Consider the following 26,848-nt stretch of genomic DNA (forward strand, 5'->3'; position numbering starts at 1 on the left):
CAAGGATTACTAATTATACAACTAGGTAAAAAATTACTTGTTCAAGAACTTACTAATTCCTACAGCTTAAAATATTTCATTTAAGCTTTGCTATCTACCCTACATACCATTTAACAGATGCATAAAACAAAACTCCGTACAGCCCCTACATAGTGAATTTAATCAGTCACAGAAAAGATGGGTTTGAACTGGTTGTCCAATCCCATGCATAAGGAAGCTCTTTATCATAAGGTAGTGTATAAAAGCAGTGAAACAGTTAAGATAAAAACACAAGGTTATTATTGTCATTTATTTTAAAAACCTTATTCAAAATATTAAGTGATACAAGTCCAAATACGATAAAAATTACTGCAAGAAAAGAGTTTTGGGATATTTTGTTTGTGCTTTACTGCTTGTGGTTATGAAAGAATGCATTTAACAGTAGGATTTAGAACTTTCAGCACTTCATTTGTAAGATAGTATCATGCCTTCAGACTCCTCATGCCAACAGCTGTAAAGTTGATTCTTTCAAAATGTTACATAACTACTTGAATACCAAGTCATTAATTACGGGGTTCTGATCCACCATTATTTACATATTTATCAGTTTGAAAACTAAATCACAAACAGAATGTACAGAAAACTAAGATTTTATATTTTACAACTCATGAAAACATAAATAATGAAAGTACAAAAGACAAGGTAAAAAAAACCCCTACTGTACCAGTAACTTGATTTACACTAATGCGTAAATGTTTGTCAAAAATTAGAGTGTGCTGTTCACAGACTGGCAGCCCCACACACCGTTACTTTAATCCGCCTGTTACCTGGGTCAGAGTAACAACAAAATAAATTATTCTTACATTGTCAGGCCTCCCCCACTTGTAATATAGCAAACCACGTAACTGTTTCCCAGCTGTCTTAAACTTCAACAGAAAGCTTCAATGTATTGAAAGCCTGTCAACTATCTATGTTTCAGTAAGATTACTCAACAAGGCTTATTTTCCATTCATTAATTACAAAGGTAATGAAATAGTCATAAATACCATTAGAGAAAAAAACTAGACAGTCAAGAAGCTGCATACCTTCACAGAGATCTTGAACATTTTAAAGAAATATATGGTATATAACTCCTGAAATAAAATGGTTGCTACATAATTACTTTTAAATTATTTACTGCATGAACACATACAGAAATTATGAAATTGCCATGCTAGCTATTCTGCCTAAAATAGGATCAAGTTATGCAACAAGAAAACAGAACCAAAAAAAAAAAAGAAGATGAAAGATTTGCAGCATCAGGATTTAAGCATAGAAAAAAGTAATTATATTTTAAATTTGCAATATAGTGGGATTTATGAGCCATGTAAGTGATTAGCAAAGAGATCATTAATTTGATTTAGTGATGCCAAAGTCATTAATTTATTAGACCTAAAATATTTTACGCTTATTTTTCGTATTACCACTATTAAGACTGCTCCAGACAGAAGGGATGATGCTTAATGAATGGAAAGAGCACTAATTACTAAACTCTGTATCTTTATAGTTGATATAAAACCTGACCAAAGTAGCAAACAGATGTATCATGCCCTTGATCTTGCACGAGATTTAATCTCAAAAACATCCAGGTCAAAGAGAGTACATCTCATTCCAGTACAAGCAGCGTGTTTAGAATACCTGAATATCGTTACATGACTAGGCAGGCAAAGAGTGATAAGTTCAGCAAACTCAAATCACAGTGCTTTCAAAATACGTAGTCATTAGTTATTTTCAGGGAAGGCATTGCTTCATTAACATTTTGATCTAAACGACGATATTCTACTGTCCTAGAGCACAGGCCATCCCTCCATCTTCGGCTCTGGACCAGTAAGAAGATCTGAAAGAAAAAGCAGCCAGCTTACATAATGCTATGGAGAAACACTTCGGGTTTGATAGGCAGCTTAACAGTTCTATTGATGCCGCAGTTCTACCCCTTGATGCTGGCAATGGCATTACTCTTGCTATAAAACACGGCACTAGTAGTCAGCCACTTCCATACCGCCCTTGCCACCCACTTACTGGCAACCTCAGTTGCAGTTTGGCAAATACATGGCATTGAACCCATAACTCTTTCAGCAAAGATATGTGTGTAGCTTTGGAAGTACTGCACAGACAGGCTATTAAACTATCCCCAGATGGTGACATTTGTTAGTTTATTCATCTTACCTATTCTGGCATTTCACCCTTGTTAAAAATAATTGTATTACTGGTGCTGAAACAAAGGCAACAGAAGCAGCAGTGGTGTAATTTGATAAACTGTTTCTGCATTACAGCTCAGTGCCCCCTTCAGCAACAACACCAGACCAGTTAAACAGGCTGTATGATAAATCAAAGCACTCAAGTCATCAGATTTTTAAATGTCTTTTATCTTCACCCTATCTAGCCTTGTTTCTTAGCGACATCATCTAAGAATCCACTTGATTAGACAGGGCAAGAATACTGGCAAAAGGAGAAATGGAACGGTGTAAGTGGGCACAGGGAAAGAAAAAGGAGAACCTAAACCAATGTGACTGTTGTCTCACAGAAAAACATGCCACTATCTATGTACTTAAAGTACTAGCGTATTTTCTGTTCCCAAAATTATTTCTAAGTGCTAAAAAGTAGTATCAACAGACAGCTTTTCAATTACCAAATGACACTACAAGCGTTACCTCACTTATGTAGCAAAGACAAGGCATTTTATCATCACTTATTTGAACTTCCCTCGAAGTTAAATCTTCAAATGTAACACAAACAGTCTTCAACGTTTTCCCCTACAAAGACTTTGCAATCCACATTCCAATATGCCACTGCACTGTAAAGCAGAAGTTTTGGGGTTTTTTTAGCTGTATTCTTTTCAGAGTCCCCCAAATCCTTGACCAAATTAGTGTTCTCTACAAGGATAAACACTAAGTTTTCCTCATATCTAAAAACTATGATTTAATTGCAAATTTGTGCATGCATCTGTACTGGGCCTGGCTGGGCTGGAGTTAGTTTTCTATGCTAGCAATATATTGTGAAATAACACTAAGCAAGCTACTTTTGAGATACAGGGAATTAGTTTGTACTGAAGAAACAGTTACCTGAAAACACTAACTTTGGGCTTCTCTAAATCTGGAAAGAGTGTTAAACATGTCCTAAAAGTTTGTAGTTAGGCCCTCAGAAGATCTATGATACAAAGACCCCCTTAAAGCGAATACTTATTACAAGGATTATCACAGTCAGAACAAGAACATTCCCACGCCATTTGGGATTAAACCTTCCTTAATTTGCTGTTTATAACCCTGTGCAGAAACCAAATTAGTTACTCAATCACATTCACTTGACTTGGCTCAGGTCTCATTTATAGAACTCATGTTGTACACTGCCAGTGTCCATTACTGAACTGATGGATTACTGATGTCATCAATTAATTGATTTGCCAATCTGTTTGATTCAAGTTCATTTTCATTGTGCAGATAAAAATGACAGTAATGATCTGCATATTAGTAACACGACAAGACTAAGCAGTCAAAGATTTCGTTCTCCAAAAAGTTAAGTTCCTCTTACTAAAAAAGTATACAAGGCAATGCAACTTCATTTTAAATACTAAAGCTGTTTCTCTCAACCTTTTGCAGCATACCTACCTTCCTCTTATTGTGATAGGTGACATAAACAACAGCTACTAAGAAGGCAACTACAACCAGATGAAAAAAGAAATGGCTGTCTTCTTCTTCTTCCAACCCTGTGACAGAAACACCTTTTATCTTCTCATCAAGGGACTTGATCTCTTCATTGTAGTTACTAATGGTGTCAGAGTCATCGTCTTCTGGCATCTCTAGGAGGTCTGGGTTGTACCTGGAATTCGGTGTCATTTCATAAGGACCATAGTCATCTCCTCCATCTGACTCCATAGTCTCTTTTATGATGGGTGGCGAACTATTTAGTGTGTCCTTCAAATCTGTTAGAAGATCCTCTTCCTCAATTCTAGTATCTTCAGAAGCATCAACATCCATTTGAGATACAGGACTAGCAGTCACCGCATGAGAGAGAACATATGGCGGGGAATCACCTTTTGCTGTAGATGGTTTTACTGCAGTCACCGAATTGATTTTAGCTGTTGTTGGGAACACCTCTTTTTTTGTTGGGCTTGCCTCTTTTTTTGTTGGGGTTATACTCTGCAAGCTGTCTGTCAAATTTTGGGATCTGTTTAGTGTTTCATTCTCACTGTTAGAAGAAATATTTTTTTGAAGCATCTCCACTCGCACAGAATCTGAGAAAAGGTTGAGAAACAGTCAATATTAAGCACGAGGCACTAACTTCTCTTGTGTATATATGTATATATATATAACTTCAGCTATAAATGAAAATTATTGCAAGGCATTTACTTTATAGACAAGAAATCATATGATGCACAGGGCATATTTCACACTGCAAACTTTTTAGAATTCATAGGCAGAAATACATACTCCTGTACTTTGGCAACTTCAAAAGCGAAGTCTTGAGTGGGACAGGAATTAAAGCTTGGAAACATGTGCTTTCTACACTAGTATGCCAAAGCGTCCCTGAAAAATTTAGCATGCATATTTTCCAGACTTAGAACTTGAGACATGACCTCCCTCCCTCCGTGGATTTATGATGTCTTGTAGAATCATATGTGATTAGTATTTTCTCCATCATCAAACTCTTTCTCCCACAGAATTTGCTGAGGTCTACAGAGGAAGAAGTTCTTACTAAAGCTTTTCCTGCAGTTCAAGTTTTTAATTTTTCACCATTGCATATTTTGCCAGCAAAAAATGAGAACACGCTGCAATGTCTCCTTCAGTCAGGACATAAGGTCCTAGTATCTCTTCCCAGGCACTAATTTTTATTGAATTTGTAGACACAGGAAAAGATTTCCAACCTTACATTAACTCGAATGAAACCCCCAAACCACACGTAAAAAACAAAGCTGAAGAAAGAACAATCTGTCTGCATATGCTCCTGTAGGAAAGCCTTTTGTCAGCAGCAAATTATTACAATTAAGAAAGTCAGCAACAGTGCTACGTGACAGTGCACCCTTGGGCAAATCATAATCTCTCCAATGCTAGGATGGCTTTGCAGAACTACGTAAAAAACAAGGTGAGCATCAAAACCACATGCAGGGCCCATCACCCTCTTCTCTATCCAAAGGAAGGTAAAAAAAGATGCAGAGGGATTTTATAAATAGCCAATGTTTTTTTAATCCTAAAAAAATAGCAGAGAGCAAACTATTCACGTTTACAGCACGTCACTTCCAGATTCAAAACAGGAGGCACCTTAAAAGACTTTCAGTACACATCATAATTTAAATAGTGGAATCATACTTGCCTTGTATTTTGGCATGCCAAACTATTTTTTAATTTTTTTTTATTTTAAAAAAGTAACAATACTTTCATTAAGCGCTCCCAAGGAGCTCCCTGGTTCACTGGAAAGTTACAGATTCTAGAAACGAAGAATTCAACCAACTGCTTGCGTCAAATTACTCATAAGTAAAATATTATACAGGGGACACTGAATCATGCTATTCATGAAACATGTATATTTACAGAGGATCAGTTACAACAGACTCCTTGTTTACATGGTACACTTTTCCAGTATGAATTACTCTTTAACCAACTGTAAAACAGAGAAGACTCAACTAATCCCATATGAACTAGACATTACGGTGCCGCTCTGCTAAAGTTCAAAGTAAACTACTTCACATTTAACGCACTTACTGTTGTTGAAGAAACAACTAGTCTGAATTATCATATCAACATTAACTTGTTCAATTCTGGTACAGAACAAATTTAGGGAATTCTTATCTCCCCTCAGGAGTCAAGCCAGCTAATTGCATACGTGGAGACAAATATGAGGAAAGGCAGCTGCAAGATAGTTTCAGATTTACAGCTAGTTGGCATGTTACGAGTGAAGTAGGTAGACCTTACTGCTACCCTCACAAAATAGACAAAAAGTATTAGAGAAATAGCTAAATTGTTTGAAATACAAACAAGCATATTTTCCCCACAGAACTACACTGCATGTATCCTTACACTTCAAATTATTCTTTTAACTCATTTTAAACTCTTAAAACTCATTTTAACATGGAAGTTTTAGAAGGATGTATGCTTAAATGCAAGGGACTCCCACCAGCTAATGCTGCAGCTTCAGAGTGAGAAAGAATACTTTCCTATTATTCCTAAAAGAAGTCATTTTGTGTTTCAATAGGAATAGCAAGTTTAGCAACTACACGACAACTGATTTATGACATCTACGCAAAACTATTTGGCATTCTGAACGGTGGTTGCACTGTTTACAGTTACACAACACTGTCAGATGATGTTAGACGTAGTGCCTGGACTCCACAGATGCCTCAGCTTCAGAAACAGATATTAATGTTCAATCACGGTGACAGAACTAGCAACAGAGTCCTCCTAGTAAACACTATACATAAAAACATCTGACAGCATCAAATTCACTTCCAGGAAAATTTACTTTTTAGAAAGCAAGCTGTTCCATGATTTTTTAAATTAAAAACTTTTGGTTTCCGACAGGTTTCTGTCCATATCCTGAACCTCTTCCTTCGTTACTGCCTACCCATTAGGCCAGGTGAGGGGCAACACAAATAGAGCTGGTTTGGATACACTGACAAGCAAGAAAGGAACTGCCAGCTCAAAACAGCTCCCTTCATTTCCTTCTAGTTCCCTTTCTCTTCACTGCCCAACCAATACTCCATCTAAACAAAGAGGAACTCACTGCACTTGAAATACGTATTTCTTACTAGCATTTGACTACAGTTAGAGGACAAAGGGAAGTGGGAGAAAGAAAATGGACTTAACTAGGAGTCAACTTGCAGAATAACATAAGCTTGGGGGGGTGGGGCTAAAAACAGGCACCCAACTAGAATAATTAGAACACACTATTAAGCCTGATGAGTGAAGCAGTCAGCTATACTGATCTTCGTGGCAATAAAACCAGGTGAACACCCGGCGAGACAGTCCCACGCACACCCGCTTCCTCCCGCAGCGCTCACTCCCGCCGCTGGCTGGGACCAGCTCCCTCAGAAAGCGAAGAGCCGGCCGAGGCCCGTTCCCCGGGCCGGGCCCTGCCGCCCCGAGGCGCGCCCCACCGGCGGGCCCTGCGCGGCCGCAGAGACCTTGAGGCCCAGAAGCGCTGAAGACGAGTCCGGTGAAAGACTGGCGGGGCGGTCGCGCAGCGCCCGCAGCCCCCCCACCCAGCCAGCCGCCGGGGCCCGGCCCGCCCCCCGCCGTGCTTACCGGAGGCCTCCTGCCCGCGGGCCGCCAGAGCCCAGCCGCAGAGCAGCAGGAGGCAGAGAGCGCGGCCCGCCGGGACGCCCCTCTCGCCGGCGGCCGCCATCTTCCCGCGCACCCCCCCACCGACGTGGCGATGGCGCCGCCCCCCGGCGCCGCGCGGGTGGGGGGCGGGCACGGCGCCTGCGCGGGAGGGCGGAAACCCTGCGCGCCGCCGGTGACAGGGCCGCGCATGCGCCTGGGCGGAAGGCGCCGCGCAGGGGCTGAGGGGAGCGCGGCGCACAGGGGGTCCCCGGGGCCGCGCACAGGGTGCCCCAGGAGGGCACCTCCGTTGGGGCTGCCGGGGCCCGAGAGAGCGGCCTGAGCGGGCAGGGCCTTGGGAGCTGGAAGCGCGTCCAGCCCCCTGACAGAAAGCAGGGGGTTTCCTTCTCCTTCCTTCAGACGGAGGGTGACCTTAGGCGCTGGGCCCTCCACACAAAGCCACAGCCCGGGGATGCTGTTTGTCGGTGTCCGCGTGCGTGACTGGGCTTTGCGCTATACCGCTCACAAACGCTTTTTGCAGAATTTCATAGATATACGGGAAAACGCATTCCTGCTCTCACCCCAAGCAAGGTGATGCAAGCCCTGAGAGAAACCTTGAAGCTGATTAAGGGAGAACAAATTTTAAAATACAGATGCCTCAAGAAGAAGGAGTCGAAGGCTTATGGGGACACAGAACACAAGCCATGCACAGCATACAGGAACGTAAATTAATTTTGAGCCAAGTTACTGTGAGCTGGTTGCATGCCATTTGTTTGGATTGGTGAAATGTAGACGAGGACTACTTCCTCCAGAGTGATAAGTAAAATGTTTGAGATAAGACATACTAGGAAATAGGAGTAGCCTGTGGTAAGAGGGAAGACGGCCAACGTTGTGCAATTAGCAGGCTGTCGCTGAGGCAGATCTACCCGTCTATGTTGTAACGCCATTGCCTCATCAGGCACGTCCTGTACGCACAGCCTCTTGCCATCTGCAAACCACCCACCTTGATTGCTTACATAGGAAAAAATACCAAGTTTTAATGAAAAGCCACTGAAGTTTATCCTAACTGATACCTGTTGATCACTCACACATACTCATTTATAGAAAGGTAATGCAACTCGGTGAATTCTGCCAAGAAAGAAAGATAAACGAGTCATGTTATCTTGTTTTCTCCACGAGCTAAACGCAAGCATCTGTGCAGTTGCCAGAGCTTAGCAAGCACTAAGAACATGGCCACGTCTGGAACTTAAATCTACTAAGTATTTTTTGTGTGGTACAAAATATGCACTAAGATGTTGCCAGTCTGCTTCTGGAGCCAAGAATTAATATGAAATTGTTTTCACAATTAATATAAAGACAAAGTAAAAGGTGACATTTCAATATTTTATTCAAGTTGGGTTTGGGTTTTTTATCCATTTTTAGTAGTGTCAAGTACAGCATTTTGGGGTCTAGTTCCACACAAAATGGAAGACTCTCTAAAAATGTACCCATTTAGTTGCTAAAAAAAAGTGGTAATAAAACAAAAGTCCATTTTAAATTCAGTGATGCAACTATGTGATTGCAGGTACAAAGACTCTTCCCTGATTATGGCCCTGTCTTACCAGCTTCCCAGTCAGTGCAAGGGAAAGGAACCACAACACAGGACAGGTAGTATTGGCTGAGTCACATCAAACCTCCTCCGCAACGGACTTACTTACACAAGGTGGACAACCTAAAGCATTCTGGAGACAGCTGTAGGCGTAAGATAACCCAAAAAGACAAATCATTCATGAAATGCCTATCTAAAAAAATTTTTTTTAAAAAAGATCCCTTTTTCAGACAAGTATGCGCATTCCATTGTGAATTGAAACCTTAGGTGTCGGAACATTTTGCTTATGGAATTAAGAGTACAATATAGTGGTCTGCGATTCTTAACATTTCAGTTTTTATACCACATTAACATATTCTTCTGCAGTCAATACATTAGTAAAGGTAATCAATACCTTCCCACTTCCTATCATGTGGCAGCTGACAGATGTGATGGGCAGTAACATTAAAAAAAAAAAAAGCCTGGAATTAGGATTTTTTTTATGCTTTTGTCTCCATTTCTGTAACAACATCATTTTTAAAGCTTAGCTGTCTTTAACCAGGACTAGCAGGACTGATACTTAGCAATACTTGCATCCCAGACATAAAACATTGAAAGGTACACTATATTCTGAAGGTAGCTATGCTGTATTTTCAAAGTAGCGATTGTAGAATCACTCCTTAGGCTTCAAATTCCAATCCTAGACCAAGTTTGTGACCACCTGCGTTGACATTCTTGCCATCCAACAAAGCTGACAATGTCAGTTTGATACCTGCGAAATAGAGAAAAGTGAGAGAAAAGACCAACTGTTAAAACTTGGAATGAGCTTTACATTCAGTAAGTGCAGCGTCTGTGTTGCTGCTTTAATTTATTGGGTGGCTAGGTTAACGTGATTTGGCAGCTAGCCTTGTAAGGACTGGGCGTTTTAAAACAATTTTAGATACGCAATCTTTCTGAATTATGGAAGTTATAATAAACGACAGTGATAGATTCTGCTTTTTATCACTCCAAGTAATTAAAGCTCTGAGTCAGTTCACTGCTGCTGGTCTACTGATTAATCTAATTTTAGAGTCCAGTATTATAAAAAATTGGGACCTTGATACATATCCATCTTTCTAAACCACTTTAAAATCTAGGTATGAAAAGGCCCAAGCCCTGTCTACTCTAATATCTCATGTCAATCTTCTGGGTATTCTGGCAGCAGATTTATTAGACTACATTAAAACCAATTTCACAGCAGTAAGATTGTCCTCTTCCTGGACCAGGAGACCTTGAGAAAGTCACATTTTCAAGCAAAATAAAATCAGTAATAGGAAGCCTCTGAAAGTACTAAAAACGCATTTACTTATCTGTGAAACACCTAACTGTAGATATATTTTGTATCAACCTAAAAGAATATCTGACTGGTCAGTGAATGGTGGTCTCTAATAATCCTGCTGGCAATAGTAATCCAAAATTAACAGAGCAGTCCCTGGAAAAATTCATAATTAGGTTGCCAAGCAGAACAGCAATGTTACAAAATGATTCATGTTTTGTCACAGAAAACCTCTTTGATATTTCCAGACTAAAATATCACTTATTGATGTCTGAATTTCTTCTGCATAGACTTACCTGGCTTTAAAGTCTGAGTGTATCCTAATCCGATCAGACTGGAGTTGTTCACTTTAGCCTTAAAGGGAAAAAGTACTGTATGTAAATAATTTGGTATCTTTCTTCAAAGTCCGTCCTACTTGAAAACTAAGTAACACCTTTTAAGCAGGTAAAGGATTTAATCTTTTAAATCACAAAAAAAAAAAATCTAGAGTTAATTTTGCCTCAAAATTAAAATCTCAAAACAGTGCCAAATAATACGATAAAACATTCTGTGTCACTTTTAAGGAAAATCCAATAGTTGTGCTCTCATGCTGCCAAACTCAAGACAAACAGATATATGTGCCAACTATACACCACACAACTGCATCAAAACCGTGCTTTACCGATGTAAAAGTTGCTTGACATTTCCGTTACAGGAGCCTATTTTCAAATGTTTATAAATGTCCATGCATAGCACTCACAGAAAAAGAGGCATCTGGGTCAATCTGATACTTGGCTGCTATTCCAAAGCGAGTGTTGCTATTACCGGCCGTCCAAGCAAGATTCACAGCAGTTTCCAGTTTATCATTCACCTTCTGGTAAATGGAGCCTCCAAATTCCGTTCCATCATTCCTGGAAGGAATGCATTCGTCGAGTTTTAAACTGCACCCCAAAACAATCTTTTTTTTTTTTTTTTTTTCCCCAGTGAGATCTATATTTGCAGAACATTCACTTACACCTCATTTAATATCCCTGTAACAACTAGATAGAGACATGAGGCCAGATTGGTTATGAAGTGATTTTTAAATGCTTAAATTCATTGATGGTTACTATATTTCAACAAACAACTTACAAAACTGAAAAAAAAGCCATGACAAACTATCAAAAATAGACTAATGATGACAGCTTCCAATTTTCCCTTCTCTCTAGATGGGAGTCTTTGTAGTAAGGAGATTTATTCTTCTCTGCACATCTCTGAAATAACTATTTTCCCAGTCATACGTCTCCCTTGTGCCCTGAAAGGGCTCTACTCCAGTCACCGAGCCCGAGCAGTCATCCTAACGCTGCCTCGTCAGCGTGCTTTTACCAAACACAGATGAACCGTATCAGAAGTGAAGATGCCAATGTAACGTCCAAGTCTATCGGCTTTTGCAAATGAATGCCATTTGCAATAGTCCTTACGATACACCTGTACTAGAGATATCTCTCTACTAGAAACTGAAATGAAGCGAATTTTACTTTGCGGAGAGCACTGACCAACAGCTGAATGATGACAGCCTTCTACCGCTGCTACCGAGTAGCACAACTTCCAATGACTACTGACACCAATGTCACGCAGGGAATAAAGTGTGGTAAATAAAATGCAAAATGTTAGAGCGTGCAGGTCGTAAAAACAAGAGCAAAAGACTTCTAAAAGCCTTGCACTCCTTGTAAACCAGTGAGCATCTGAATTTCCATTTTCGCTCATTTTCTTAAAAGAGGATACAAACACATTGCTTTAAACCACAGGAAGACCTCGGCAAATAAAACACTTATGAATATTTCTAAACCATGCAATAATCTGGTTCCAATTATTACAGTATTCCAAACCTTAAAAATAGGGGCAGATTTAGAATCTCTCCACTTTTGCCCCTTCGCCCTGACGTTCCTTAGTTCATAACAGTTGCACAAACAGTCGTGATACGCCTATTTAAAAGTTCAAGCAATAGCAGCAGGCTTGTAAATTGTTAGAGCAATTCTTCCAGAAAAACACTACGATACTTACTTCAGATAAGACTGAAGCTCACATATAACTGCATGTGCTTGGCTCTCAAGAAAAGGAGAGATTAAAAAGGACTGAGGAGAGCTGGTTATACAGGCAGATTTTGTGCAAGGTTCCCACACAGCTCTGTCTTGACCTGCAACATTAGGGGGGGGCGGTCTGAGCTATGCTTAAAAAATGAGGAAAGTAATATTTAAAAAGAGAAATTATCCAGCCCTACCTCCCTTTAGTTATTATTTATTAATAAATAATAATAATAAGTCAAACCTCCTTTTAATTCTAATAGTAATAACAGCACTTTTCAGAAGTAGATAAAAAAACATTATTCCCCTATGAAAATTAATACATTAAGGCACCATTAAGGAGAGTAACTTGCTGAAGTCCCCAGCTGGTCTGTACAATGCCAGGAGCAAAAGACGATGCTTCAGGCCCCACCTAGTTAAATTATCAGCTCTGCCACAGCATCCCTGGGCAACACCGAACCGTCTAGATAAAACAGCAGAACAGGCTAGTAAGGGGAGTTCACACACAACTGTTTCTGGGATTCTATAAAAACTCTGACACGTTTCAAAGCCAAAACACATCAAATACCTAACTAATCTATTAATATCAGTAAATAAAATTTCTATTCATATCTATCACACATTTATGGTTTTGCCCATCAGTTGGTAGAGTCTGAACAGTAAACAAACAAACTATGCATCCTCCTGAAGATGATTTATCGTCCACGTACAGTAACAGCGACCTAAGAAACAGACCTTTGGGAATCCAAGAAACAGTACTGTAAGATCTGCGCCCCTGCTGCTGTTACAAAGTTATTTTCTGCTGTTGCTTTAATTGAGAGTAATAATAATTACAGCATTTCATAGGAAAAGCCAGTAATACAATGTTTTGAACTGCTACAGTATGACAAAGTTGAAAGTCATTGTGCTTGAAGGAATAACTTCTAACTCCTGAGGGGAGGGGGAGCCCGCATATTGTTTTGATGAAAGTTTTCTGCCCACATTTTTGTGCTTTGGCAATCTTTCAAACATACTGTCTGGGCTGTGAAGGTTCAATTGTTCTGGAAGGCAGTGTGAGCTTCCTAAACCAGATCTCTGCAAAACAGCACGACACAGAACAGAAAGCCTTTGAAGAAGCAGCTCCAGGAAGGCAGAACAGTTGTTCAGCCCCCAACTGGGACCAGTCTGCAGTAGCTCTGCTACATGCAAAATATCCAATTACCCAAGGGAATGGGAAAGGGAGGGTGGGGGGAATGGATTAGGGATTGCCTAATCTTAAAAAGCTGTCTTCCCCAAGGGCATAAATTGCTTCTTTAAGAGCAACAGGAGACAGAGAAATTAAGGTTTTCATGGAATTTGTTCCTGGTTTCCCACTGTCCATGCATTCAGAAAGGACAAATGCTTGGGTAAATAGATTATTAGGAGTTATAATACTAAAACAAACTTTTACACCGTGTCCCTTCCAGTACTAAAACAAACCCAGTCCATATCTCTTCCATTCATTCCCTTTTGCCTGTTCTTGTTCATCCTCTGATTAGCTCTTTCATCTACAGATCAAATCACCATTTTCTTTGATTTTGACATGTGCAAAAGAAAGGCACTGCCTTTATTTCAACTTTCACAAAGAATATTTTTATAACCCACTTGTTTTATTATTCTGCTAATAGATTCTAATAATCCTTATCCATTAGAAAGATAGACACTGGGTGCTTGGGTGCTCACTGGGTTCCAATTCCTTCCATCATACACTCCCTCACCCACATAATTCAAAGAAAAGTTAATGCAGCCGAAAAAATACAGCTTGCCGTCTTAAATGAAGAAGTCATTTCAAATCCACCATTCCCTCTTTCACCACTGCTGGAACTCCGTCCCTTTCATTGTTCTAGTAAGCAGAAAAATCCTTCTGAATTCCTTTTTAATGCCCATATGCCAATACTTACACATTAGTATGAAGCTGGAATTCGTCGGTCTTATAGCCAACAGCAAAGTTGCTCTGGGTTACTCTAGACTTCGTTGTCTCAAAAGTCATTTGGTAACCTGCCAGCCACCCCTCGTAGCCAACCACCAGGGCTCCACGTATTGAAGGACCAGCAATATCAAAATCCATGTCGCAGCCCATGTTGATGTGTTCCCTTTTGTACCCTGTCTTAACTTTAGCGCTCTTCTTCCTGAAGAGAAAAGAAAGATTCTCATCTCTTTGAAAAGGGAGCAAGTCAATCAAATCAGTTACTCAGTGTAATAGTTCTTGAAGGCAAAGTGTGCGCACCTGGAGAGCCACATGGTATGTCACCTTCTTACCCTTCACATTTGCAAATGCCTCATTCGGCTACAGTGAATTATTTGCCATGAAGCAGTAACACATGGTGTGGCACCCCACTAAGCGCTTCTGGGCTGCGTTCCGAAAAGCAGCAGCACAGTAAGCCAGATGGGAGGTGGCAAAAACAAATCCTCATCTCCAACTGATCTGATGGTTTTGAAAGTTTGGTAGATGCAGGGAAGGAATGGAAACCATAGCAGTTTACAGGTTGGCCACAGAAAATCACTAGCAGTTGGCCTGTCCCAAAAAACAACTTTTAAGCAATCCTAGTGAACTGGGTAATTTCATTTACTGTGACAGACGTCAAGAAATCACGACTTTGTCTCCAACTTCCTGAGGGAAAGTCTCTGCTGCTAAGGAAGTAGGCTGCTCCAGTGGCTCTGACACCCCGTTTTCTCCTTAGGATGCTTTATGAGTTTAATGGTTACAGCCATTAGAAAGCTGCCGGGTTAACGCAGAAATAAACTTTCCTGAGTCACTTGTTTCTTTTTATACTACTGGCCAGAACAGTGTTTCCTCATGTGTCCTTAGGTCGGTTTAAATCAGCGGTGCAGACCATCGCAAGGCAGGAAAGTTATATCTACTATATTCAGCTACTCTTACGATTTGTTTTCTTCTCTTTTTACATGTCTTTGACCAAATCTTTTACTGAAATCTTTCTGGAAAATTCAGGGTAATTTGAAATTTCAAATCAACCTTCCACTTCAGCTGGCAAAAACAGTCTCCAAGAACTGTTTCAATGCTGTATCAGACCCACATAGAGATTGCTCTCTTTTTTATTATTACAATTTCAAATCAGGTATTTAATGTGTTTTGCAACCCAGAAATAAAAAGCAATAGTGCCAACCACACTCAGCATTAGCTTGTCTGCAACGTCTGTAAAAGTCAGAGGTACCTCTCCCACCAACGTCAACAGGGACAGAGCCAAGCTAAGATGGAGCGCTCCTAAAAATTACTTTCCCTGTTGAAAGACTCGTCACAGCCAGTAAGTAGTGAGGAAGGGGGAGAAGGTGTCTCGTATTCAGATGTGATGCATCCTTGTCAACCTAAACCAGGTCGCACCAGGACTCTCACTCCATTTATTCCAATTATAATAGTCCTCCCACAAGGCAATTGTTGTAACTTGGATACTATAGTGTTTGTGAAGTGCCTAAGAAAGAGCTATAAAGCTGTAACTTGCAATTCTCAGACAGGTTTTTTCTTTTGTATTTTTTTAAGAATCCTACCAGCTAAGAAATAATTATCAACAAACATTAGAGATTATTCTGGTTACCAAAATACCTAGTTAATGTAGAATTGGGAATGGACTGGAAGCAGGTTATAACGCAGGACACAATCTAGAAGACTGGGTGAAACCTCCACTGGGACTATAACCCCGGCAGCCTGCAGTGCAGCGTGCTGCTCTGGGAAGCTAATGTGCAGAATATTTTGACTCACTGGCAGCACTGCTTGCAAAAAGATAATCAGGGGGAAAAAATAAACCAACATCTAGACCTACAGCTGCTGCTTAATCCCTCTGGCCCACATAAAATGTGGCATCCAATCGCCGTGTCAGAAATACTCATCCACCACCAAGGCACGCTGTGGCCAGCAAGAATTCAGATAATAAATTCCGCTCGGGAGAAGAGCCCAATTACTGTGTCGACCTATTAGAGCCGTGGCCAACTGGCTCCTGGAGCTTGTTAAGCTTTGCATTACAGCTGACTTGTTTAGCGCTTTTATTCAGACAGTAGCTCATCCTCTGGCACAGCCAGAAATAAGCAATAGGAGTGCAAACAAAACCTTATTTTCCTACCCTAATTTTGACTATAATTTTCAAGTTACTGTATTTAAAAGTTTGCTTGCTACAGCTTAGGATTAAAAGGGAATTCTTAATACTAAGATTTAAATCAGATGTACGTGATTTCATCATACACAGGGTAATTATTAACTGTCTTGGTATCTTAAGACAGAAGGAGTAAAGAAGCAAGACAGTATTCTGGAAAACTAAAATAAAAAATGCCTTTTTTTGTCACTTAAGCTTACTCACTTCTTACCCAGTGTTAGGAGAGAAGGAGGAGTCAAAGGTCAGCTTCAGGCCACGTGCAAGCTGAACAGAAAAGAAATTCAGTGGTTGGATTTATAATTAGAGATTGCCATAAGTCAATTTGCAAATTGCGTCTTTGGAGCCAAAAATTACCTGATCTTCAAGAGTAATCTCAGTGCCTAGTGTGTTGTCGGTGTTCCACTTTTCTGTGAACATCAATCCATATTCCACCCATTTGTATTTTGTTTCCAAACTACCACTAACTTTGCTCGTTTCTGAGTTTGCCGAACCTGAGCTTGTAAATTCCTAAAAGGAAAAAAAAAAATTACATAGATATATATTTGCAAATATATATGTATTTGCATGCAGGCAAATACTTATACTTGTAGAACATATTAGGCATTATAATTGGGGATATTAGTCAATACTCCAGAGTTCTCAGAAGATTTAAGAGCATGTTTGCTAGTCATTAATATCAACACACTCTTGCCCCACAAAATTTCAGTGTCAGAGAGAAAAGGGATTGCATGCTATGGGAACAGACGTGGGACAGGAACGTGGATAACCCTGACCAGCAGCATAACGTAAGAGCAAGGTGCTAGTCCATACAAAGTGTATCTGTGAATCAGCATGCAAGTCTGCAAATGCTTCATAGCGATGTTCTAAATATTAGCTCCAATACACAGTTACATCGCAACTCTACTTGTGCAGTGACTGCTAAGAAAAAAAGCATGCAGCACGCTTCGAAACCAGCATATTTCTGCTCGTTCCATCCAGTAAGGCAGGAGGGAGGCACTGACGCTTCCTCCGAGCACAGGCCATGGCGATGGCCTCAAATAGCAACATGATTTTTATAGTAAGCAATTACCGTGGTTGCAAAGGAACCCTTCTCTATGTCTGCCACTCTAATTTGTGCACAGTCCCATATATTACACAAAAATTATACAGGCAAAGTAACTTGCAAGGTTATAATATATCTGAAAAATGGTAAGGGGAGAGTAAGGGATACATATTTACTTTTAAAAAGAAATATACAGTAAACACAAGAACATTGCAATGCTTTGGATTTCATTGTGTTTCCAAACTCACCAGTCCATTTTCAGATTTTGTTTTCAAATCAAGTTTTATTAACCCAAAACCTAGAAGATGAGTAAAAAATATGAATTATATATATGTTCATTTGAAAAACATTTCTGATTTATTTCTTAAACTCCCTCCTAAATCGCCTGTGAACTATTAAAAACCAAACCAAGGATCCAGTTATTAAACCATGTGTTTCTATGAAGCAGATTATGCAGCTCGTACTCACTTCAGATAGCACTTGACTGATTAATCCTACTGCCCTCAGCAATGTAATTGGGACCGAATTGGGTAATAATGTCTTTATTCATACTGAGCAGCTTTTTGTTCCTAAGCAAACTACTGACATCAATGATCCTATTCATGATACAAGGAAACAGTCAAAATACATCATACAATTTTCTTTCAAAACAGACAACAGTCCTATGGAGGACAGGAAGAATTTTGTCAAAAGAAGAGTTACCCTCCCTTTCCAGACAGCAAGGGCAGTGAGAAGCTGCAATAGAGAATTCTCTGGATTCTAATGGAAATTATTGGAATATTTATCAGTGAAGAGTAATAAAATCCTAATAGTTTCAGGAATCAGGCAGACAGTGAAAGACCAAACTTATTTTGGCTTTATTTACCATATCCCTTGGTGAAAACATCTCTGGCGGATTTGCCCAGATCAGCATAAGCAGGTGGAACAGCCATTTTCTGGGGGAAAAAAAAAAGGAGGTAAAAAAAAAAAGGGACATTACAGTGTTCAGAAACTTAATTAATTGATTTAAGCAACAAGAAACTTAACCCTGTTTCAGCCAGTTTTATTTTCTATTCACCACCTATCAATTAAATACAGCCTGAAGAAAGTAGCTATAGCAAATAGTGTGATTTGATTTTGCTCATCAGCCAGCAGAAGCAATTACCATGCATTTGCCACTGAGGCTCAGAAACAGGTTGCAGATCAAAAATATATATATATAAAAAGAAACTGTGCTTTTCCAAAGAGTTAACTGTTGCTGTCTTACCAGTATAACTGCATGAATGGACAACTTACTTTTTTAAAACCATTTCTCGGAAACATTTCTTCTGTTTCTTGCAATGGATCTATGCACTGTGATGCAAAGAATTAGGGCCCCGAGTCTTCCATTCAGGAAACCTAACCAGGACAGGCAGCTAGCATCAGGAGCATCTCTCTCCCCCTAATTCACAGCAGCAAATGGGTATCATTTATGTTAGCAAAATCGATAAGTGGTCCTTCTTCACCTTCAGTTTTCTTTGACTTTTTCTGTTCATCAACTGGGAAAGAAATGAGCTTGCCAAGAAAAATGAAGACTGAAGGGATGCTCCGCTGTGCAGTCAGCCAGTCAGGAGGGTAGCCACAACCCCGCTTCAGCAGCCAAACGCAGACGAGAGCGCTCGGCAAAGCCTGGAGCGAGGCACCAGCCCAAGGGGCAGCTTTCTCCAGCATGTTTTGTTTGGTAGGGATGCCCACACTGCCGTGCAGGTCCTCACTTTCACACCTTCAGCCAGCCCTGACCACTCTCCATTCAATGGCCTCCCGCAAGAAATTTAATGCATCCCATTTTCTCCGCCACTGAGAAAACTGTCTCATCCTATACGGAGGAGAAAATAGGACACTGAGAAGAACAAGCCAACCAAATCTACTTTCTTATCCAAGTACAGTAATTTGTTCTAGGGAAGCAAACTCAAACAATCTGCAATGGTGTATACCTGTTTTTATAGACAAGATTTCATCATTTTACAAAGGCGAAGGGGAGAAATCATACTTATAAAGCTGGTCCTCTTGACACCAGATGCTGCACTAAAATTCTGTATTCCCAAACTTTTTGGTTATGCAAAATTAATAAGCAGCTTATTACATAAGCCTGCAAACGCTTAAAAAAATCGCCCGTCAATCCTTACTCCAGACTATTCAACGTTAGCAGAAAACTATTCCTTTAAACCACAAAGAAAACAGCTAGCTCTGAACACGAGGGGTGCTCTTACTAGTCTTTCCGGCTGTAGGATGCGGTGCTCTGGGCAGGCACACCACCCCGCGAGTATCAGATAGGGAGTTTCAGCAGTCACTCAACGCCTCGAGCACTCCATCCCACAAGCTGTTGCCTGTTAAAGCAGGATATTGCTATTGCATAAATGAAGAATCCCTATCCTAGAGGGAACAAAACAGATCTGGTGGCTAAATAGAAGCAAACGGTCTTCTCAGAACATAAATAAAGTAGGATACAAGGGCGCGTACTATGATGCAGCTTCAGTTGCAGAGACTACCTGGATGCATGTCACCTCTTTCCAGTTATAGTTCAGCAATAAGATGCAGCCCCAAATACATAAGCAGCTAAACAGTTGCATTTAAAAAAAAATAAAAAAGAAAGTATTCCATATTCCAAAGCAGTTTTAGCTACTTATGTTAGACCTAAATATCTCTCTTCATTTTTTGTGCATGAAAGCAGGGGTTTAATGTTTATACCTAAAACCAGCCTTTAGGAAAAAAAAAAAAGGGCAGGAAAAAACTCCATACGCACAAAATAACCCCAAAGCAAGCATTAACTGATTTCTTTAAGTAATTCCTCTGCTCCTCATTAATGTCACTAGAAGCAGAGTACAATGCCCCGCTTGGAGATCATACCTTAAAGTCAAGCTAAGGCAGCGCTGGGGAGAGGGATGGCAGGATTCACTAAGGGCTGCATGTGTTCAGGAGACGCCTTTCCCTGCCAGAGCAGCCCGGCCTCATGAGAACCCTCTGATGGGTATTTCCATTTAGCACCATCAAAAATTAAAAATGTTAAAAACTCCTACACTTAAAAATCAAATAAGCATTGCTTTGAAAGATAATGCACTGCTCCGCCAACCACAATTTGGGATCTACACAACATATTTTATCAACAGTCCCTTTGAGTCACTTCAGAAAATCAAAATATTTTCTTGAAAACTGAATGCTGAATGCTTTTGGCTTGGATTTTGTAGGTCATGTTTTCCCCTTATCCAAGTCCATGAAGCCACGTTTTGCTCCCACTGACGTTGGTGTATCATCTCCACTGGACGCGGCCGGGCTCGTGGGGTGGATGAGCTGTGACAGGCTGCTCCACTGCTGCAGCCTGGGCTGTGGCCGTAGGATAGCGGGAGACGTCAAGATCTCCACTTAGGCAATTACTATAATTAAGGGACAATACTGAAAGCCAAATCCCTGCCGGTTGTAAGGCAAATCATGTAATGTACACAGAGCAAGGTGTTTAAAATTGCTGAGTGTGGAAAACACTACGAGCTAGGTGCGTGGTGGTTAACCTTGCTGTTGTCAGCAGGAACAAAAATAATTATTTCTGTATGCTCTGGCTAATCAGAAGCCTCTTGTTTAACAGATGGAAAACAAAACTGATTACATCCTGTGCGAGTGCAGTTGTAAGACAAGCATGCTTAACAAGGATTCAGACTCTTAAAGGATCAAGGAATGGCCGTGGCCAAGTGCCCTTGCTTTTCACCGGTGGGATCCCAGCACATTAACTCCGATTAGGTTAGGGCTGAAATGAATCACTGCTTTTATCCTTGTCCAACTGTGCAAATAGCTCAGAGCGACTGCGTACCTCAGCTCCCGCACAAAGCAGGCCAGGTAGAATGTATAGAAGGTGTTCTCAGTAGGAAAATACTTTGATTTTCTTGAGTAGGAAATACTGTAGCGCAAGTCATGCCTGGAGAAAACCTGAGCTGAGGAGTTAGCACCAAGTGCTGCTGCGAGCACCACCTCCACGACCGCCCGGTTTCTAACTGCCATAGGGAGCAAATAGGGAGCTTCCTCTGGAGCCGCAGGACCCAAGAGCCGGCCCTGGTGAAGATTCCATTGAAGACGAAGCACTTCCAGCAGGCCGAACTTGAATATTTTCCAGTGTCACAGATGGCAAAGTTTTCACCCTACAATGCAGTTCTGGGCAATTAAATCAAAATCAGCCCCATAGGCCGCAAACCCCCGGGGCGCCCTTGGCAAACGTAAGGGTTGGCTGCAACCTAAGGAAAACTCATCTCTGCTTGGTAACTCTCTTACGTGCCTAAGTTCAAGTTTCCCTACGCAGACATACCAACTTTATGATATTTACACAAGGGGAAGGAGCAATCTAAAAATTTAAGATAAGAATAAAAGCCATGATAAGAATAAAATTCCCATGAAGACAAGGGGAGTCTTATCAGATTCAAGGCTAAGAAAATAAAAAGGTTGGATTTAACCTTACTCTAGCCACATTTTTTCCTAATAAATTTGAACTCGTGTACCATTTCTTGATGGTAACAGTAGTTCAGAACATTTCAGCTCCCTGTCTCCACAAGCAAGACCCCTGAAAAGATGATAACTGCAGAGCTGATGCTAACAATTGCCGGGGACGCGTCCCAGCGGCATGTGAGCTGGGAGGGACAGAGAGCATCGGGTTGTGACACCAGGTACAGTCTGTCTGCATGAGGAAAAAAGCACAGGAAGGTCTCTTGCCTCAAGATCAAAAAAAACCTGATTAATTTATTTCTCATTTATATCTCCTTCTTTAAAGGAAAAATTATTCCTTGGTATGAAGCAACTTTTAAGCGCCTTTCTGGACGCCCAGCCTGTGCAGTGTCATTTCCCAATGAACATATGTTGTATCAATAAAGACACCACAAAGGACGGTGCTTTTGCTCTCAGGCAGAACAGGGCCCAGCTCTCTCCGCGTGCCCCGGCAGGCTGGCCAGAGTCACCAGCTCCGCACGGCACCGGTGTCCCTGTCCCACCCGCCAACATCCCGGTCTGCCAGGTGAACCCGGTGCCAGCTCCACAGTTTGGGTTTTATGATCCAGATCCTAAATCCATTCAAGCCATGACTACAGTCTGCTTTGACTCAGGTTCAGAAGCCTAATTCTGCAGGGATTTAAAGGCACGCTCAACCATAAAATACGTGAGTAGTCGCACTGAGGTCAAACATCAAGTTTGGCACATTCACAAGTCTGTTGAGAAGCCACTATAAGCACGTGATTTGTAAATACTCTGCATTATGGGACACAATACTTAACAACACTTTTTGCCCCAACTTGCTACTGTGCCGACATCATGTAATCCATGCACCCTTATGACTCAAAATTTAAGACTCCGGAGTCCACAGTTTCTTTCATGCGGGTATTAATAAACCCATGCAGCGTCCCTCTCACACTCGCAGGATCACAGCCTTCCTACCTCGGCTTTGCTTTTGAACTACATACACGATGGAGCAGATTTCATTTTTAAAGATTGGTTTATGCAGTACCTCTGTAGCCCAATAAACACAGGAGCATAAAGGAGATAAACCCCTTAAAAGCAAATGTAAATGTTATGATTTAGTCTATACTAATATTTATGGAATTAAAGAAAGAGCCTGCTCTTAATTGCATGGGTATAAATTAAGAATGACAATGTTATATGGAAACCCCTTATTAAACTATCACATATAAGTATCAATTAAAGTTGGGGGATATTGCAGCTTGCTGTAGCTACTAAAACTGCAAGGGAAGAACAAAGAACCACATACCCTGTACGTTAAATTAAACGTTCAGGTTAACTACCTGGTCCTTTCAAACACCTGCAGAGAAGGAGGTGAGCAGCGCTGCCGTCCCACCCCGTGGCACCAGGACGGCACAGGGGCAAGGCCGGCACACGCCCCGGCAGAGCGCTCAAGAAGGGACACGTCCCTCGCTCCTGGCCCCGCCGTGGGAACACCCAGCGCCAGATCAATTAGAGATGACTAATTAAAACGGCATTTTGTCTTCCAGCACAATTTGACAGCTTGCTCCTCTCACACAGAAGAGGAGCATCCACCGCACCGGAGCTCCGGCTATGGAGCCGGTGGGTGGGTTTTTCTTGGATGCCGAACCCAGGAGGGCCTGGCCTGTGCTGCCTGCCTGCATCCCGCCCGGAGACAGGGCTGGGGACATGGGGACATCGCTCCTGCTGCTATGGCAACCGACCGCGATGTCCCACACACCATCACACCCCCCCACACCACCCGAAATGTGGGCAGGAGGAAAAGGTGCAGAGTGCGGATCAGCATAAAGCTTCAATGGAGGGTGCTGGGGGGAGGGATTATTCTGGGATGTCTTTTCAATAGTGCAAAAGCCCTTTTTTGAAGGAATTCTGAGAAAATTTCATACATGACATGCCATGAGGCAGGTGATTATTCAACCACCCACTGCACCGAATCTAACAAACCGCAACGCGCTTCTGATCCCCACTAGACCGTCTGGGAAAGGAGATGGGATCTGTTTCAGCTGGTATCGCTACGAATATTCCCCAGGGACGCAACCCTGCGTCGTCAGTAAGGATGAGTCAGCTCCACTTCGTTTTCAGAAAATTTTGTTGCTCTTTTTTTTAAGAAATGCCCAAAGACTGAATGAGTCTTTCAGCCTCCAGCAAGAGTTGTTCCCAGCGAGGGCTGTGACGAGGCAGAATGGAGGCAATCGCACTGCTGCTGCTGCGGCTGCACGCTGCTCCCTGCTTGGTTCGGGAGGGGAAAACTGAGTCCTGGAGATTTTTAAACTGACATTATTCCCCCCAAGAAAAGAGCTACATTTTGAGAATAAGCAGAATCAAATGAAACGAAAATCCGTTTGGCTGCTCGGGGTGGGGTTTGGGTTTTTGGTGCATCTCAGCATGAATTTGCCAACCTGCAAAAAAAGATCCCAGGGGCGCGGATGAGCGAGGTGGAAGGGATGTCAGCGCCGAAACGGTGCTAAATCCGTGCAGGTGCGGCCACCCACGACCTTTGCTCCCCGGGAACGTGAAAAACGATCTCCGCTTGCGGACGCGTTTGTCGAGAAACCTGCACACACCTCCGCGGCCGAACGACCTTTAAATCCCCGTCATGGGTCCAGCGCCCGGATCGATGCGTGCTTGGCCTCTCCGGCACAGCCCATGGCATCGCGCGACGCGCCGGCGAGAGGGGCGCGTGGCAGCACCCCGGCCCACCGCGTGCCACCGCCTCGCCGCCCTCGATGTCACCGCCACCCCATGCCTCCAAAACAGGCCCCAATGTCGCAACGCCCGGCATTACGTAAGAAAACAGTTATTCCCTTTCCGACGGGCCGCCGATGGCAGACGCCCTCCCGGGTGGCTGTGGATTGCCCCCGCTCCCACCCGGGACCCGGGACCGGCTCTCGCCGCCCAGGCTGCCGCGGATCCCCCCCCCGCGCCGCGGCTCGGAGGGGGCGGCCCGGGGACGAGCCCCGGGACCCCCCGGGACCCCCTCCCCGCCCTACCTGGCCCCGCCGCGGCGGCAGCAGCCTGCGCCGCGCTCCCGCTCCCGCCTCGGCCTCCTCCGGCGGCGGCTGCCCCTGCCCGGCGCCTCCCCGGGCTCTGCGGCGGCGGCGGCTGCGTGACGGCGGGCGGGGACGGGAGGGGAGGGGACGGGCAGGAGGGGCGGGCGGCGGGGCGGGCCTTGCCGCCGCACCGGGCGGCGGGAGCCGCTCCCCGGGACGCGCCGGGAAAAGGAGCCGCACCGGCTCTGGGTCCGGCAGCGGGCGATGCTGCCCGGGGCGCACCGGGACCCCACCGGCTCCCGGGCACAGCATCCCCGGGATGCACCGGTTGCGGCCCCGGGGCGACCCTGGGCACCGGCAGCCTCCGGGTCTGCCGCACCGGGTACCGGCAACCCCAGCTCTGGTGAGAACTAGTTACATTAGAATTACCTAGAATTAGTTAAATTCTACCTCCCCATCTCGTTAAAATTCCCATTCCCGATATTCCTGTTGAGCCACGAGTGGTGAGAGAGGAGGAAGGGAGAGTTTCGGAGACAGTTTTTGAGCAGGTGAAGCCATGTGCCGGGGAGAGTGTCCGAAGGAGCAGTTGGAAGGACGGGCGGCTCCGAGTCCCCGAGGCGGCAAGGCTCCTTCGTCAGGGAGCCGCCACGGGGCGCGGAGATGCTCCGGTGAATTGGAGAGCTTTGCGTCTTTCCTAACTCCCACTCAGACACGAATCACAGGATCACAGAATCACTAAGGCTGGAAAAGACCTGTAAGATCATCAGGTCCAACCACCACCCCAACCCCACCATGCCCACTAAACCATGTCCCGCAGTGCCACGGCCACACGGTCCTTGAACCCCTCCAGGGATGGTGACTCCACCACCTCCCTGGGCAGCCTCTGCCAGTGCTTCACCGCTCTCTCAGCAAAGACATTTTTCCTCATATCCAGCCTGAACCTCCCCTGGCGCAACTTGAGGCCATTTCCTCTTGTCCTATCACTTGTCACTTGGGAGAAGAGACCAACACCCACCTCCCCACAACCCCCTTTCAGGTAGTTGGAGAGAGCGATGAGGTCTCCCCTCACCTCCTCTTCTCCAGACGGAACAACCCCAGCTCCCTCAGCCGCTCCTCATCAGACTTGTGCTCCAGACCCCTCACCAGCTCCGTCGCCCTTCTCTGGACACGCTCCAGCACCTCAGTGTCCTTCTTGGAGTGAGGGGCCCAAAACTGAACACAGCATTCGAGGTGCGGCCTCACCAGCGCCGAGTACAGGGGCACGATCCCCTCCCCGCTCCCACTGGCCACACCATTTCTGATACAGGCCAGGATGCCGTTGGCCTTTGTGGCCACCTGGGCAAATCAGCCCTCATGGCTTACAGGGAAGCTGGGGCTGCGTCCAGAACGAAATTCTTCCGGTGAGAGAAGGTCAGGCGGGGAGCGCTCTGCTATCAGAGAGGAACAGAGGCTGAAGCTGTGCTGCTTTCAGGATGAGATATAAACCCAGTCCTTCACTGTTGGAGGCTCCTGGAGAGCTCGGAGCATCACCCACAAGATAAACAGGAGAATCAGCCCACCCAGGAAACTGCTGGTGGTTTTGATAGTCACCCTTCTGGCCCCAGCACCCGGGGGAGATTTTTGTTAGAAAAAGAAATCATTGCTAAAAGTTCACATCCCGCCCGTGTGAACCTTTATTGACTTCCCCCCCCACCCCCAATGAATTCTTTCCTACTCTTTCTCCCTTGCACGGTGGGAATGGACAGCGAGAGGCAGTTTCCCTGCTTGTGCTCTCACCTGACTCGTGCCTTTGCTTTCCCAGCAGCATCTCTCCAGAAAGGCACCGCTCCCCCGGCCGTCGCAGGGCTGTACCCACAGCAGGCGACCGGTCCGTGCCCCAGCACACCTGGGAGCGGAGGTCAGAGTCATCCTGCTCAGAAACACAACGGGAGCACACATACGAGGCGCTTGTGAGCTTTCAATCAGGGTTCGAACTAAATCAACCTTGCAAGGGACTTTATGTTGAACAGAAAAATGAA

The 26,848-nt window shown here is 43.4% G+C and overlaps 2 protein-coding genes across 2 annotated transcripts; both read right to left on the reverse strand.

The window, feature by feature from the left end:
* Positions 1–268: 268 nt before the first annotated feature.
* On the reverse strand, positions 269–7,353 carry C16H5orf15 (chromosome 16 C5orf15 homolog). The gene is made up of 3 exons (XM_059825406.1): positions 7,254–7,353; positions 3,624–4,249; positions 269–1,855 (listed from the first exon to the last, which is right to left on the reverse strand). Exons 1-3 carry the CDS (start codon positions 7,351–7,353, stop codon positions 1,724–1,726), a joined length of 858 nt encoding a protein of 285 aa, XP_059681389.1. The 3' UTR covers positions 269–1,723.
* A 1,284-nt stretch (positions 7,354–8,637) lies between these two features.
* Positions 8,638–24,845, reverse strand: VDAC1 (voltage dependent anion channel 1). Its single transcript, XM_059825172.1, has 9 exons — positions 24,831–24,845; positions 18,221–18,290; positions 17,604–17,653; positions 16,668–16,820; positions 16,525–16,577; positions 14,112–14,339; positions 10,890–11,040; positions 10,447–10,504; positions 8,638–9,607 (listed from the first exon to the last, which is right to left on the reverse strand). The coding sequence occupies exons 2-9, from the start codon at positions 18,285–18,287 to the stop codon at positions 9,516–9,518; spliced, it is 852 nt and encodes a 283-aa protein (XP_059681155.1). The 5' UTR covers positions 18,288–18,290; positions 24,831–24,845; the 3' UTR covers positions 8,638–9,515.
* Between the last annotated feature and the right edge of the window lie 2,003 nt (positions 24,846–26,848).

Source organism: Gavia stellata, chromosome 16 (assembly GCF_030936135.1).
Source record: "Gavia stellata isolate bGavSte3 chromosome 16, bGavSte3.hap2, whole genome shotgun sequence".
NCBI classification, from domain to species: domain Eukaryota; kingdom Metazoa; phylum Chordata; class Aves; order Gaviiformes; family Gaviidae; genus Gavia; species Gavia stellata.

What these genes read in the sequence shown, in the direction of transcription:
- C16H5orf15 (XM_059825406.1), bottom strand. Translation starts at nt 7,353, where the DNA reads ATGGCGGCCGCCGGCGAGAGGGGCGTCCCGGCGGGCCGCGCTCTCTGC. An exon ending in CCGCGGGCAGGAGGCCTCCG is followed by an intron (nt 4,250 to 7,253) that starts GTAAGCACGGCG and finishes ACCTTTTCTCAG; the next exon opens with ATTCTGTGCGAGTGGAGATG. An exon ending in CCTATCACAATAAGAGGAAG is followed by an intron (nt 1,856 to 3,623) that starts GTAGGTATGCTG and finishes TTTTTCTTTCAG; the next exon opens with ATCTTCTTACTGGTCCAGAG.
- VDAC1 (XM_059825172.1), bottom strand. Translation starts at nt 18,287, where the DNA reads ATGGCTGTTCCACCTGCTTATGCTGATCTGGGCAAATCCGCCAGAGAT. An exon ending in TGTTTTCACCAAGGGATATG is followed by an intron (nt 17,654 to 18,220) that starts GTAAATAAAGCC and finishes CTCATCTTCTAG; the next exon opens with GTTTTGGGTTAATAAAACTT. An exon ending in TTCCAGCTTCATACTAATGT is followed by an intron (nt 11,041 to 14,111) that starts GTAAGTATTGGC and finishes CATTCCTTCCAG; the next exon opens with GAATGATGGAACGGAATTTG.